General features: G+C 55.3%; 1 protein-coding gene across 1 annotated transcript in view; it reads right to left on the reverse strand.

Annotated features, from left to right (window-relative positions):
* PRDM16 (PR domain containing 16) overlaps positions 1–16,217 on the reverse strand; it is a 315,916-nt gene that overhangs the window by 48,389 nt on the left and 251,310 nt on the right. Inside the window, exon 5 of the mRNA XM_010849972.1 lies at positions 4,022–4,156. Coding sequence (XP_010848274.1) covers positions 4,022–4,156 — 135 coding nt within the window. The remainder of the gene's footprint in view (positions 1–4,021; positions 4,157–16,217) is intronic.

A 16,217-nucleotide genomic window follows, 5' to 3' on the forward strand; every position in this document is an offset into this window, starting at 1 on the left:
CATTGGAGAAGGAAATGGCAACCCACTCCAGTGTTCTTGACTGGAGAATCCCAGGGACGGGGGAGCCTGGTGGGCTGCCGTCTATGGCGTCGCACAGAGTTGGACATGACTGAAGTGACTTAGCAGCAGCAGCAGCAGCAGCAGCAGTGGCCTTTGCTGCCTAGGGCTGCCCCCATCTAGAGCTCCATGGAGGAGCTGGTGCCGAGGGTGGTGCCTGAGGAACAGAGTGGAGGGACGGGCTGGTCACCTCTCCCTAGGTCCGGTGGGGCAGAGACCACTGAGAGCCTCAGGGCTCCAAGAGGGGTGCAGAAAAGGACTTGGTGAAGGGCTCTGAGCCCTGCCCCTGCAGCTCCATGGCTGGGTGGGGAGCATATGGTCAGGAGCCTGAGTGTCTGGGAAGAACGAGGCCTGGCCGGACAGAAGGGGTCTGTCCGGTGGGGGATACACTGCCCAGCGTCTGGGCTCCCTCAGCACTCTCAAAGCAGCTGGAGGGCCCACCACCCTCTCAGAACCACACAGGGCATGCAGGCTGCATCTGTCCCCACAGCCCATCTGGATGCCAGCAGAGACCTTGCTGGACTGAGGGTGTCGAGACCCCTAACCTCAGCCCACTGCCCCTGTGTGGCTGTCTCCAGAGGACTGGAGACCATCCAGGAGGCCCATGAAGAGCTGCCTCAAGTCCTCTGGCTGCTGCAGCTTTGGGAACTTTCTCCTTAAGTGACTCTTTCCTGCCTGGTCCCCCTGGACTTCTGGACATTGGGGTTCAGGTCAAGGGTCAAGTTAGAACTTTTCTGATTGAAGTGATTTCTCTACCGAATACCACCTGGAAACCCTGAAGCTGTTTTCATGGATCTCAGATCTTCAGTCTGGGTGCCTTCCCTTCCGTGTCTGTGCTGTGTTGGGAGGTGATGTCCTGTACAGGTGTGAGGGTGGGTTAGGGGTGAGGGGGAGAGAGAGGGAAGTTGTTCCCTTCAGTGTGTCTCTGTGTATGTGTGCGTGTGTGTATGTTTGTGTGTGCGTGTGTGCATATGTAGGGGTTCCTAAGTGCCAGGAAATCCTGGTGGAAACTCTTGGGATTAGGGCAATCCGAGAAACCCCATTAATACCGTGTAATGTTTCCTTCTCAAAGAGAAGCCTGTCTTCAAAATTATTTGTTTTATTATTAATATTTCAGGGATGGTTTTACTCCAGCTCCACACAGGGTCACGTTGGTCCCTTTGCAGTGAGCTGAGCTTCCACTGGTCGGGACTGGGGGACGGAAGCCCTTCTGCTGGGCCACGTGGCTGTCCCAGGGGAGAGAAAGCCGGGTTTCAAGAGACTGACTACTAAACAGTTTGAAATCTAGTATGTGTGTGTGTGTGTGTGTGCGCGTGTGAGTCACAAAGTCGTGTCCGACTCTTTGCAACCCTGTGGACTATAGCCCGCCAGGCTCCTCTGTGCATGGGATTCTCTAGGCAAGAATCCTGGAGTGGTTTGCTGCTCCCTTCTCCAGGGGTCTTCCCAAACCAGGGATCGAACCCGGGTCTCCCGCATTGCAGGCAGATTCTTTACCATCTGAGCCATCAGGGAAGCCCTTTCCTATCATTATGAGAATTTAAAATTGTTTGTATTATTTCTCAGGAAAATTACGTCCCACAAATTACCCATTTTCCTTTGAGATCTGAGATGTGGCTGCCTCCTTGTGCCTCTTGGCCTCTGCCTTCCTAGGTGTCTGGAGGCCACAGCCACGCAGTTAGGTTTTCAGATGGGGACATTGGTTGCCCAGTAATAGCAGGAACCACCCACCATGGGCCATGGAGGCCTGGCGGAGGGCTCCTCTCTCTATCGGAGGATGGAGGGTTTGAAAGGCCCCAGGCAGGGAAATTTTTGCTGCTTCAGGCCACTTCACTGTTGTGTCTGCTTAAATGTGTACCCATGTCCTCTCTGAGTCTGTGAGCTGAAGTGGAGATAATGAATCTCCCACTTTTAGGCTGTTCAAAACATCCAGCAGGCGAGGATGAAATTTTGATGTCACATTGGGTTGAAGTATTAGAATCAGGTGTGTTTTTGACTGTGGGATGGAGCTTTGGAATGGGAAGCATTGAGGGGACAAAAGTGGGATGAAGTGAAAGGGAATCTCTGAGTTAAGGGTATTCCTGTCTGCTGGTCCTGACAAAGGAAAAAGTTTGCTGCAAGGCAGTGAATTCCATCTGGACCCTACATGGAGCTGAAATAAAAGCTAACCTAAAATATTAATAATAAAACAAAGATGTCGGAAGACAGACTTCTCTTTGAGAACAGACAATACGTCTGCTTGCTTTTTCAGAAGCTTGCCACATAAAGATATTTACTTCATGGCTTAAATTTGGTTCAGACACTCTAACTAACATTTATTTATTTTTAAATAAAAAATCTGGATCCTTCACTATTTTATTCTGTATCTCACAGAAGTGCAGTCCTGGCTGGACCTGGCCTCCTGGTGGTTTTTTTTTTTTTTTCCTCACTGCCCCTCGGCTCCCAGACACATGACCAAGGAACCATGCTCTCTGCAAGGAAAGGCCAAAGGAAGGACCATCTTTCCATGCACCTTAAACCTAATTCTCCTTCGCTTACATTTTATGCTCATCTAGAAGGAGAAAAAGTGTCTTTTTTTTAAGTACTGTGCTAATTTTTATGACGGTTCTTTTGTTTTCTTTCAGCAATATATTTTGTAATTTAAAAATTACGTATTTTCAGAACATTGGGTTCCCAGTGGAAGCTGTAGACATCTCAATGGTAGAGGTGGATCTGAGCTTCACCAGATCGTATCTACCAGAGGGAGGAAGAGCTGCTCAGTCCAGGCTGAGCCCGCATGGCCGGGAAAGGGGCTGAGGAGATGAGGGCGAGTTGCCTAGCAATCCATGTAGGTCCTGGGGCCTCCTGGGTGTGAGGTCTCTGCATTTCTTGGTGCAAATTTTTTTTCCTCTAGAGTGAGGAGCCTCAAATGGCTTTTAAGAGTTTGCACAGATGACTTGAAGCTGCATCCTCTGTTATGTGGTCTCCACAGACATTTTTTAAAGCAATGGAACCCTTTTTTTGCAAATGAAATCTCATGGGTAACCCCAAAACAGAGGCAAAAGCAAACTCCTGTGATGGATGGGGATGGGCCCCCAGGCATCTTGAGGAAGACTTACTCTGGGGACTTGGTGAAAGCGTGGTCCGAAGGGCCTGGTTCCGAGCAGGGTCTCTGGGGGCCACTTGCAAACTTGTGATGAAAACATGGACTAAGTGCTTCCAGACCCGGGGACACATTGTCTTCATAGTAGAAACTCCACGTGGCATCTTCTGTCTTGATTGGTTCCTGAGACTGGATGCCTGCAGCCCAGGACCAGCATGGACACGAAGCGGTAAGGATCCAGCATGCCAAGAGGGTCTTCTACCTCCTGGGGGCAGCAGCAGAAGCCGAAGAGTTCCTTAGCTCTGGTGGGACAGGCACAGAAGCCCAGACCACGCATCTCAGGAAAAACATCAATTGGCTTCTAGCAGGGCCAGGATTTGTGCAAAATGTGGCTGGTCACTTCTGCAGGCTGGCTATGCTGTCGCAGCGATTCTGGGGACCTCTGGGCAGCTGGGGTCTCTTCTCAGCCTTCCAGACGGCAAGTGTGGAACCCTTCCAGGCAGCTGGGATGAACAGCCATTCAGACACGACTCTCAAGCAGAGGGGTCTGGTTCTCCACTTCTCTCACATGGGTGACATTTGTTAGAACGTGGACCCTGTGGTTTCTGTCCTTGCCTGCTCCTGGCCACGTTTCTTCCCATAAACCGTCATCTTCGGCTCTCAGGCCCCATCAGCCCCAGGCGAGGCCATGGGGCAAAGGCATTCGTGGGGTGTCACCAAGTTCCCGGAAACTCGGCACTGGCCAAGTGTCAAGTAGCCCTCCCCGCCCCCGCTGCAGGATGGGCTTGGCAGAGGCGCAGTTAACCCTTCACCTCGGCGCCCGCATTCCCGACCGCCTCGGTACCAAGGCCCCAAGGACAAGGCTCCGTGCGAGCCCGGACCTACCTGCTCGTTGATCTGACACATGGTGAGGTTCTGGTCGTCACAGGAGCATGCCACGCGGATGTACTTGAGCCAGCTGCCAGCCCCGGCGTGCTGAGCATCCACACAGAGCTTCCCACCGTCCAGGTCCTCGGAGATCTGCCGGGCAAGAGAGAGAACCAAGAAAGCTCAGAGGCATCCTGTGTGCTAGGGCCGACGCACTCTGTGTTTGCCCAGTGGGAGAAGTCACCGCTGGGGCTCAGAGGAGGAAGGCTCTTCAGCCACTGGACATCAGCCGACCCTCCGGGCATCAGCGAGGCACTCGGCCCACCCAGCCCGCCATCCCTCCGGGAGGGAGCCCAGTGCAGAGGTAGGAGGATGGCCCTGTCTTTCTCACCGAGTAGATCACTGCCCTGGCAGAGCCATAAAAGTGCCACCGGGGCTGCAAAAACTCCCCAGTGAGCCGCCCCACATGTGAGAAAGCAGAGGCCGCTGTGTCCGAGAGCAGAGCCCTCTGCTGAGAGCACGGGGTGTGGGCTGGAGATGAGCGATCTCGAAGGTGAAGGTGTGGTTGGGGTGTGGCTGCAGGCGCATCTCTGTGCACGTGCTGTGCGCACGCGTGTGTGCCTGTGTGCGCATGTGTGCAAGCGTGCGTGTTCACAGCAGCCTGCAAGAAGGAGAACCGTTGGGTTTTCTTAAAAGTGGAAGTTTCCACCTGACACCAGGGGCTTGCAGACGCCCTGCCTGCAGAGGCCCCGCGGGTTCGACCCGCGTTAGGTGCTTTGTTGTTGCTGTGTTCTCTGAACATGCTTCTGACAGGCAGAGGCAGGGTGCTTCTCCAGCACGTGCAGCTCCGAGCAGGCCATCGCCCAGAAGACCTGACTGCTGGCCCTGCTGAGGGGGGCCTCCCTGAAGCTACCGGGCCCTGAGGTGGGAACTGTAAACAGAGTCCCTCCCGCCTGCTCTATCAGTGCCTGCTCAGAGATCCAGAGCCGTGGAGCCCAGTGGTACTGTGGGCGAGCTTTCTGGGCAGCTGGGCTGGGAGGCTAGGAGGAGAGGGGGTGGGGCTGAGGACACCACTACACTGAGGACCAGAAGTAGGTGTTCTGACGGGCAGGGATGTCTAGCTGGGCAAGGGGTGTCCAGGTGGGCAGGATAATTCAGGTGGGTAGGATTGTCCAGGTTGGCGGGGTGTCCAGGTGGGCAGAATAATTTATTTGGGCAGGATTGTCTAGGTGGGCAGGATTGTTCAGGTGGGCAGGGGTGTCCAGGATTGTCTAGATGGACAGGTGTGTCCAGGTAGGCAGGAGTGTCCAGGTGGGCAGAGGTGTCCAGATGGGTGTGTGTGTCCATGTTGGCAAGAGTGTCCAGGTGGGCAGGATTATTCAGGTGGGCAAGTGAGTCCAGGTAGGCAGGGATGTCTAGGTGGGTAGAGGTGTCCAGGTAGGCAAGGGTATCCAGGTGGTCAGTGTGTCCAGGTGGGCAGGTGCATTCAGGTGGGTGGGCAGATGTGTTCAGGTGGGCAGGTGTGATAGGAGCAGGTGTCAGAAGGACCCAGTGAAGTCAGGGCAGGGGACAAACTGAGGAGGCTAAATATAGGTGCCACAGCCTCTATTCCCTGGGGTCTCCCCAGTGCCATCTGGTGAATAGGTAAGGACCCGGGAAGGGAGGGAGGCTGCCCCTGAGGCCTGAGAAGCCCACTTCTGGCCAGAAAATCAGGACACTTTATAAACAGCTCAGATGCCTCCCAAACGTCCATGGACACTTTCTAAATGACCAAGGGTCCTGCGCAGCGGGTGAGTCAGCAAGGTTTCGGGAGGCTGCTTTGCTGTGGGAGGCCCAGAACCCACCTGCAGGCCTTCTGTGTGACCACACCCCACCCCTTGGAGCCCATGGCAGCCGCCCAGTCACGACGAGTCTCCGAGCAGCTGCTGAGCGGACCTGGACGGGGCTGTGAGCCCAGAGGCCTCCACTCTGATAATTCTCCATTTTGGAGACTTTAAGCGAACGGGCCTCATTCTGAAAGAAAGGCGAGAGCCCAGAGAGCCTGGGACAGTGTGGCTGCAGGGGTGAAGGGCCACAACCTGCTCTTGGCCGCACCAGGAGGCCACTGTGGGCTCGGGGAGGGAGCCCAGGCCACAGGGAGAGACCCCGCCCCCAGCACTAACGCCTCTCGCCGGCCCCTCCTCTTACCTCCCACCCCAACTGCAGGAAACCCACAAGAGACCCACCAAGCAAAGCTGTGGTTAGTGGCACCTCCACTCGGCGAGGCGCCCGCCACCTCCCTGCATCACAGGGAGGAAGAGGGGCCGGCTGGCCAAGGCCCAGGGACCCCCACCGCGCTCCTCCCCACTCCATCCCTGTGCCCCTCATCCAGCATCTTCACAGGTGGGTGTGGCCGGGTGGGGGCTGGCCAACTCTCTGTGTCTCTGTCTGTTTCTCTCAGTCTCCCTCACCACGCCCCCCACGGTCCAGTCTGGGATTTGCAGAGATGGTAAATGACACTGTGAGCCATTGCAACCATCGCGTGCACACCCCTGTGTCTCCTGTCACCCCCGAGATGGTGCTTGACCCTTCATTTCTCAAAGGACTTACGGGGGGTGGGACAGAGAAGCCCAGAAGGCCGGATCAAGGACAATCCATTGACTCTTGGTTCTAGCAGATTCTGCACCACTGTAGGACAGCTGGACGATCCCAGGTTCATCCTCCAGTCCCATACCCGTGCCCTGCCTGAGCGTGGGAGCAAGTCCGCACCTCTGCCTGCACACCCTGCGGCCGCCCAGACAATCCACTTCCTCCCTAGGAGGACATGGCAGGATCCTCCCTCCTACTCAGCCCCTCTCAGTCCTCCCGGAGCAGGCATCTCTCCTCCACGTGACGGCCCACATTCACCAAACATCCACAGGCCTCTCAAGTGTGTCTGAATGTGGACACAGCCAGTGGCTCCCCTGCGTGGACACTGTTCCAGGGCCTCCAGCCTGTCTCCATCCTTCTTGGGTGCAGGGCCCAGAGCTCAGAGGCAACAAGTACTCCAGGTCCCCTGCCCAGCTCCTGGTGTGTCTTCCCTGTGTGCTCAGCAGCCCCTCTTGGGAAACTTCCCTGGTTCCCAAGCTCAACCACTTGGACGACCACAGGATGGCTATCACTTCCTAAAGACCTCTCAAGGTCCAGGGATCCCTTCTCCCTCATGAGCACCCCAGGTGGTTTTCTGGGGTGACAGAGGAGGTCTTGGTTAACTCCTTCCTCTGAAAGAGAATAAACCATTCCTCCCTGAGAGGTAGCAGGGGAGGCTGACCTTCCTCCACGGAGGCACAAGAAACCCTGGTCTTGGGTCCCCAAAGCACCAATGCAGGACCAGGTTGGGTGGTGTGGGCCTTACTACCCCTGTTGCCAGGACCATGTCTCAGTCTCATCTCTGTGGGGCACACCAGGGCACACCTGGGCACACCTGGATGATGGACCAGGAGGACAGAAGCCTGATCTGGAAGCTGCTGCTTTTCTGTTTCAGACCAGAGAGATGTTCCTAGGAGTGGCCCCAGCTCAGGCCTCAGGCCAAGTGCGCAGGAGGCTGTAGGCCTGGCTTCTTGTTTGGGGCTGTGCCTGGTGGGCTGTGCCATTTCTGACTCCAGATGGGGAGAAATGGGTGGTGATGTCCATCTCCCCTTGGCCTCCTTTCCTTCTGTCTCTGCCCTTCTCTCCTCACAGCCATGGATGTGGCCTCTGGGACGCCCATATTACCACCTGAGTGGGCTGAGGTCTCTCTGAGCCAGCACTGCCCCCTGCTCACCACTGTGGACCTCCTGGGTGGAGGCTGGCGGAGGCCCCCTGGAGCAGGGCAGCCCCCAGCCCAGGCCCCCCACCTTCATTGCGTGGTGTCTGGAGTCAGAGAGGGGGTCTTCCTGTCTGCTCTGGGACCCAGCAAGCAGGCCCGAGTGGCCACAGGTCCCCTCTCCTGCCTGTTTAGGAATGAGACCTTCCAGGGCCCATAAGGACACGTCAAGGTCCAGCTCAGCAGGGCCCAAGGCCTGGTTTGCTCTGTGTCAGGGCCTTGTCTCAGGAGGCCAATACTGGTAGAAGTGGACAGAGGAGTAGTGGGTGACATTAGAGCCCATGGTCCAGGCTGCAAGCTTGGTTCATGAACTGGGGAGGGCCCAGCCACCCCCTACCCCCAAATCTCCCAGGGCGACATTGGCGGGCAGTGGCCTAGAGGCTGCTACGGCCTCAGGCAGGGTCTCTCTGCAGATCTAGGGTCTGGGCCCCCTGCCTGATGGCACTCGAAGCCTGACTCTGGGCTGCTTGGGGCTGAGCCTTGGGGGCCCCAGGGCCTCCAAAGAAAGCTGCCCTCCTGCCTGCTTTCCCCCACTGGCCTCTCCACCCCTTATCCCCCTACCAGCTTCCCCAGCTCGTAAATCACCCCCACCAGAAAGGCCGAGTATGAAGCAAAGGCATGGAAAAATTCTTAACCTTGACAATTTTTTTTGCACATCTTTTGAGGTTTCCTGCACTTCGAATCTGTGGGCTCGCTGCTGGGCTTGCTCCCTCACGTTTAATGGGCCCGTCCGGGGTGTGCATGCCGGCGAGGATGCGGACACGTCTGTTGTCAGCTGTCTAATGGGTTCTGAGAAGCCAGGAGGGAGCAAGCCTGGGAGTCCGGCCCCTCGACTCCATGTTCTGCTACTGCAACTTGGCACAGAAGAGGCCTGAGCCCAGTGCTGGGACCAGTGGTAGGTCTCATCCTTCTCACCCAGACACCTTCTTGAGCTGATTCAGAGCCACACGTCCAGCCACCAAGCTGTGCGGGCTGTCCTGCCCGCAGGCACCCGCATGTGCACGCGTGCACGCGTACACACACATACACACACGCATGCACACACATGCCAGGATTTATGGCATCCACGAGTAGCTAGAACAGAAAGTCCATTCTTTTGATGGAAGGAGGTGGGGGAAAGGCTTTCTGAAAACACCTCTGCCGGGTGCGGACGCGGAGCCTGGATGAGCTCATAAATCCTCCGTCCTGACTCTCATTACGGGCTCGGTGGTGACATGACCAAGCACTGGCGGGACAGGGTCACCCGGCTGCCCAGGAGACAGGCGTCCTGGGGGCGGGTCACTGGGCCCCACCTGCTCAGGCTGAGAGGAAGGTAGTGGTGGGGTGGGGGAGAAGGAGGAGGAAGTGGGAAGGGAGGGAGTGCTTCCAGGGGGAGCAGGTAACTCATGGACACTGTTCCTTCAAGACAGAGACCAGCCTGTGTCCTGAGCCCATGAAGGGGGTGGGTAGAGAGAGCCAGTGTCCACGGGCTTGTGCTTGGAAGGAGCCGCGTGGGGCTCCTAGGGCACGGCTGCTGACTGTGGTCTCTGTGGGACAGTTCCGGGGCAGTGGGGCATGCGTGGTGGGGGATAAGGGCCAGACAGTCTTGGTCTCAGGGTCCCAACAGCACAGCCCAAGATGGGGGTTCTGCAGAGGAAGCCGGTGCCTGGGAGGGGGACCGTGATGGTGCAGCAGCAGGTCGCAGGGGCCGAGGGGCCAGATTCCCAGGCCTGCTCCTTCCTGGCTGCTCAGAACCCATTAGGAAGCTGCCCGAGGCCCCTGCCTAGGGAGCTCCTCCTGTTAGTGGTGGGCAGAGCCTCTCCGCTGAGAGCCAGACCCCAGAAACCACACTCTCTGTATTCAGGGTCCACAGATGCCTGCAAAGACCAGACCAGGAATCACTGATATACCCAAATGCTAGGTGGTACCCCCAGGATTTTCAGAGCCTCTCCCCTCAAAATCCCGACCCCCAGGTGCCACCGTGCTTCCTCAGGTTCACAGACCATCTCCCACAAAATGCCCCAATACTCTGTGCTGCCACATTCCTGGGGTACACAGCGCTATGGACCCAGCCCGGAGCCCAGAACGCTGAACTCACCACACTGGGCTCTCTTCTCTCCTCCTTCCCTTCCATCTGATTCTTAGTTTATTCCTCTCTTTTTTTTTTCTTTCCCTCCTCAGCAGGGGCCTGTACAACTCTCCCAGCAGTGTCTGTGTGCATCTCAGAAAACTGGAGGGTAAAACAGAGGCAAAGCAGAGATTCTACTCTGACTCCGAGCATCGCCTGGCCTAGAGCAGGACTTACATTCCTGGTCTCGCCAACAGAACCCAGGGGACAAGAAGAGGGGCTTCAGTGAAGGCAGGGCTGAGCAGGCTGTTCTGAGGGTCCCTGGCCCTTGGTGTGCCCAGAGGGCTCCTGCTGAGTCGGGTATTTGGGGGCTTAGCTTCTTCCTTGCACGTTCCATCCATCACGGCAGGCTGTGTCAGTGGCTGTAGCTCATGGTCCTGACCCACCAGAAATAAACAGGCACACTGAGGATTGAAACCAGTGCCCTTAAGTCTGCAGGGAAATCAATGAATGAGAGACTCACTCAGACACAGAAGCCCCTCAGGGAAACCGGAGGGGTCTGCTGAAACCTCAGACCAGCAGCTGAGATGCCCCTACAGGCAGGCCGTGGGCTGGGCAAGGAACCTCATGAAGGGAAGAGTGCCCCGTCACTGTGGGGATTCAAGGAGGTCTCAGTGGTCATCCCTCCAGGGTGCTCCAGAAGGAGGCAGACTCTCTGATCATAGTTACCTTTCCAGGCTAGACATTATAAACTCTAAATGTGACAACGCAGGGGTTATCTGGGCTCCTGCTTCGGTTTCCTCTTTGAAACTAGATAGCCTCTTTCCTGTCTTCTGTGGAGACCTGGGGCTCCTTGCAAGCACTCACGTTGTAAGAACACTTGGCTTGTCCTTGATAGCTCTGTGAAGGCATCCCGAACAGAGCCCCATGCCCACAGCTATGCCACGCTCAAGGGCACAGGTGCTGTGGGGAAGTAGCTTTGGCCACGGATGGCAGTGGGCATCTGCTGCCTCTTTGGCTCTTGGCACCTGCTCAACTGTCCTTCAGAAATGTGCTGGGTCAGGGTGGGGGCATGCCCACTACAGTATGATGAGGGTGCTGGTCAGAAGTAGGGCCCCTTCCTGGGTCTGCCAGGTGGGTAAGAAGCCCAGACTCCAGGGCAGTCAGGAGTCTTCCGTGGGCTGCCTGGGGCTCCCAAGTGAAAAACCAGCCTTGGTAGTGGGTAGGAGAGGGGCCCTCAGCAAACAGGCTCCATCTTGGGTGTCTCCCTTCAAATATCCCTCTGCCCACAATGTTCACTGCCGCACTGTTTACAACAGCCAGGACATGAAAGCAACCTAAGCATCCGCTGAAGGAGGGATGGGTAAAGATGTGGTGCACATACACGATGGAATATCACCCAGTCATAAACGGGACGAGATGATGCCATTTGCAGTGACGTAGATGGACTGGAGAGAGTCGTACTGAGTAAAATAAGTCAGAGAAAGACAAGTTTCATATGATATTGCTTATACGTGGAATCTAAAAAACAGTACAAATGAGCCTGTTTATAAAACAGAAACAGTCACCACAAAGCAAACTTATGGTTACCGGGGGGAAGACAGGGGAGGGGTAAACTAGGAGTCTGAGATTAACAAATACATACTGCTATATATAAAATAGATAACTCATAAGGACCTATTGTATAGCAAAGGGAAATACACTCAATATCTTGTAATAACCTGTGTGAATAAAGACGCTAGAAAGAGTGGATCTATGTATATGCGTAACTGATTCACCTTGCTGTACAGAAACTAACACAACACTGTCAATCAGCTATACTCCAATGAAAATTAATTAAAAAAGGGTCCCTCTGCCCACCTGTATGGGGTCTCTCCCATCAATATCTGAGGTTTTGGGGTGTCCCCAGAGAGAAAGCCCTGGTCACTGCAGGGAGACCTAGGTTGACTGCAGCTCCCAGCAGGAGGGGGCCCTCCTCATAGACCCAGGCCACCTGGGGGCTGTAGGGGAGGCTTCCTGGGCCCCTCCCCTCATGGGGTGGCGGGGAGCTGTGGTCACTAGAGAGGGCACCTTTGCCCAGAGACTCTATCTTCAGTGTAATGCTGGCAGCAGATGGTGGCACAAGAATTCTGTGGCCTTTCTGGGGCACTTCTTTCTTTCTTAAAGTTTTTTTTTTTGATGTGGACCATTTTTAAAGTCTTTATTGAATTTGTTACAATAGTTCTTCTGTTTTACACTTTGTTTTTTTTTGTCCACAAGGAATGTGGGATCTTGCTTCCCTTGTGGCTCAGTGGTAAAGAATCATCTTCCAGTGCAGAAGATGAGGGTTCCATCCCTCGGTTGGGATGATACCTTAAAGAAGTCAATGGCAACCCACTCCAGGATTCCTGCCTGGGAAATCCCATGGACAGAGAAGCCTGGGGGGCTACAGTCCATGGAGTTGCACAGAGTTGGACACAGCTTAGCAACTAAACAACAGCAATGTGTGGGATCTTATCTCCCCAACCAGGGATTGAACCTGAAGGCGAAGTCCCGAGCACTGGACTGCCAGGGAAGTCCCCTTTCTGGGGCATTTCTTACAAGCACTGAGATGGCATTTCGGCTCCTGTGTGGACAGCAGGGTCAAAGCAAGAACCTCAGGCTGAGCCTGAACCACCTGAATGGGGCCAACACCTGCAGAGCCCGGACCGGCTCCCAGCCTCACTTTAACTCCATCCCAAGGAGATGGCTGGTGTCTGGAGGGAGGTTCCCTCTCTCCAGATGGGCTCCTGCGGAGGTTTCTGACCCTAATAACCCAGGTGTGACCCTTTCCTCCTCCGTCCCCCTGCCCTGGCACCGTAGCTGGGGACCCAGGAAAGCCTCGTGGGGGCCCCACGTGGTCATCCTGCAGGTGTTAGTTTCTCAGTCTTTGCAACCACATGGACTGCAGCCCACCAGACTCCCCGTCCATGGGATTCTCCAGGCAAGAATACTTCAGTGGATTGTCTTTCCCTTCTCCAGGGGATCTTCCTGACCCAGGGATCGAACCTGGGCCTCTGGCATTGCAGGCAGATTATTTACTATCTGAGCCACTGAGGAAGCCCTCACGACAAACGTCAGCATGCAAGGCTGAGGCTGGGGGCTCTGCTGCTTGTGGAGTGAAAACGTTCACCTTGGGTCCAGCCAACAGCAGCTGGACCTGGGGGCTGAGCGGGTGGTTTGGTTCTCAGTGGGGGCAGAATCCTGAGCAGCCGTCCTGGGGCCAACACCTGGGATGGTTTGGACAGGTAATGGCTACAGGCACAGAGAAGACCCTTGAAATCCTGGCCTGGCTTGTTAACCACTCCACCCCAGCTAGTAAGTTCCACACCCACCCCTGTCCTGGCCCCACAGCAGGCTGCAGGCTCCCTGGGCTGCCGTGGTTAAATCGCTAACAACCCAAACACTTTTTCAAACCCTGATTTGACTTGAAGCTGGGTTCGGAGCAGAAGTCTCCGAGCCTGAAGTCTGCACATGACCACAGACTCAGCTGTGACATTCTGAAGTGACACCCTTGCGTTTGATTCTTGATCATAAAAAAGATTGGAAAAAAAAAAAAGCCCAAACACCCCAAACCAAAGGCTTGCGGCAGCATCCTTGCGAGGGGCAAGGCGGGAGCCCAGGGGCTGCCCACAGGAAGCGGTTTCTCTGTCGTTGAGTCGATGCGAGGCCCCCGGGAGGTGTCACATTCATAACCTTTCTCTGGCCACACTGATGGTGACAAACTGCAGAGCTTGTGAACGGGGCTCCCCCGCCTCCCCCCTAGCAGGTGCAGGAGGAATTCCCACAATGGCTAAGCTGCTGTACATTAGGGGCAGGGGCTTCCCAAAATAGCAAGCATGTTCCCTGGGGTGGGGGGTGGGGCTGCCTGGACCTTTTCTTTGCTGGACACAAGCCCCAGTGTGGGAGCCAAGCGTCAGGCTGAGGAGCCCCTAGGGATGCCCAGGACCTCCTCACTCCACTCTCTGACCCTTGGATGGCACTGTGCTCCCTCCAGCCCACAACCTCAGCCCCTCTCGGATGACCCCATCATCATGGACAATAGCTGACACGGACTGCACCTGGGGTACTGTCCAGATGCAGCTTTCAGAGAAGCGGACACACAGGGCTGAGAAAGGCTCAGGCTTCTCCCCCTTCCTCTTAGACATCCTCCTCATCTCTGGAAGTCAGTGATGTGCAGAGTCTGCTCCAGGGCTCCCTCCACCCACCCTTGGTCAGGAGGGGGCGACTACAGACTGCTGACGTCACCGCCACCGCTGGTCGCTGCTGAGTCTCACTACCAGGTCACTAGAAGCTCCTCTCCCTGCTGGGGAGCCTCTGTTGTAGCCACATTTGTAGATGAGAAAGCTTAGCACAGAGGAGTGAAGAAGTAACCAGCCTAATGCTGAACAGCTGGAAAGGGGCAGACCAGCTGGACACTGCACACTGGCTGCCTGTCTTGCCCATTTTGTGACTTGTGGGAACCATATATCCTGGCCGGTCCTGCCCTTTTCACCTCTGCTCTACCAGAGGATGGTGGCCAAGAGCAACTGAAGCTTCCCAACTCACCAAGGACCAGTGTTCACACGGGGCTCACTGAACAAGTCCATGCAAGGATAGGTGGTGGATGGATGAGTGGATGAATGAATGGGTAGATGGTGGGATAGATGGATGATCAGATGGTTGGATAGAAGGATGGATGAGTTGATGGCTGGATGAATGGATGGATGGATGAGGGAGTAGTTGGATGAATGGAAATAGATGGATGGATTAGCAAATGGTTGGATGAATGGATGGTTGGGTGAATGGATAGATGGAGGGATGGATAGTTGGATAGACGGATGACCGGATAGTTGGATAGATGGATGTTTGAGTGGATAATTGGATGAAAGAATGGATGGATGGATGAGGGGATAATTGGATGGATGGTTGGACAGATGGATGAATGAATAGATGAATGGATGGTTGGATGGATGAATGAGGTGCAGAGTACTCCTAGCCTGCTCAGACACTTCTGGCTTTCTCCAACTCCCAAGGTGAGCTAGAAGGAAATACTCTGCTGAGAGCTGTAGAGGTAGAAGAACACAGGGACACCTCTTGCAGGAAAAATGCCCTGATCATTCAGGGTGGACCCCTCTGAGGGGCTCTCATAGCACCTCCCTCATCATAGTAAGGATGATGATAGACCGTGGCTGTCCTGCCCACCCAATTTCTTTCTCCCCCCCTGCACGATGAGGGCTTTGAAGGTTTCATCTGGCTGATTCCCATGGCCAGGGACCGTGTGTGCTCAATAAATGTTTGGGTGACAAAGAATGGGTAGGTGCCTCAAGACAACTGAGAATGTCCCCCAATATTCCATAGGCCTTTGTCCAAGGGTCTTTCTTTCCTCATGTCCCCTTGTCACATTCGGGACCCTTTACCTTCTCATTCCTCCGTGGATCCTGCTAAAGGACATACAGACTCTCCTTTCAGTCTCTCTCCCTCTCTGGAAACCAGAGCTGCAATCTTTCCTGGAATCCAGCTTTACAGTGTGTCTGTGCTGTGCACAGTGTCACAGTGTAATTTCCCCCGAGGTCCATTTGGCAATATCCTGTTCCCAGGGCAGAGGCTAGGCTGGCCTGTCCATCTCAGCACCCTGTAAGCACACGTGGAAGGTTTGACGGCAGCTGGGACGCACGGAACCAGGTTATACTGTGACTCAGTGGCCCACCCCCCACTGTGACTCAGTCTGTCAGGGCCCATCCTTCTTCCTTCTCCAGGGGATTCAACCATCTAGAGAAGCTCCATGACTCGTTGCCTCTGAATCAGGCCTCATGTTCTGAGATCAGCTCCTGCAAATAGCTCGAAATTCAACAGGCCAGCTCTCAGCAAATACCTTGCCAAGCCCATCACAAGCACTGCTCACTGCTCATTGACAGACAAATATGGCCACAGGCAAGAGCTCCTGGTGAAGTGTCTGGATGCCCATTTAGAGGCTAGCTCCGGCTTCCTCCCCAGCGGCCAGGTATCACAGGGGAGACTGCTGGCTGACCCCAAGCCTCTGTTTTGGCTTTACAGAGAGAGGAGGCGTGTTTCCCTCTGAACACTTTGTTGTATGGCTCCACTTCCTAGGATTCACCTGTCATCTAGTTGGCTGAGTGGGGAGGGGTCCCGGGGCCCTGGAACTGTAACCCAATGGGCTCCTCCTTTCTCTGGCCTCCAACCCTCCCAGCACATCAGGCATGGAATGTTAAGAGTCTGAGACTGCAATGCTAGTTTTCTGGATCCTGTGGTCTCCTTCTCTGGAAGGTTTGACGGCAGCTGGGACACATTGAACCAGGTTATATTGTGACTCAGTGGCCCGCCCC

This window comes from Bison bison, unplaced genomic scaffold (genome assembly GCF_000754665.1).
Source record: "Bison bison bison isolate TAMUID 2011002044 unplaced genomic scaffold, Bison_UMD1.0 scf7180017864289, whole genome shotgun sequence".
Taxonomy (NCBI): domain Eukaryota; kingdom Metazoa; phylum Chordata; class Mammalia; order Artiodactyla; family Bovidae; genus Bison; species Bison bison.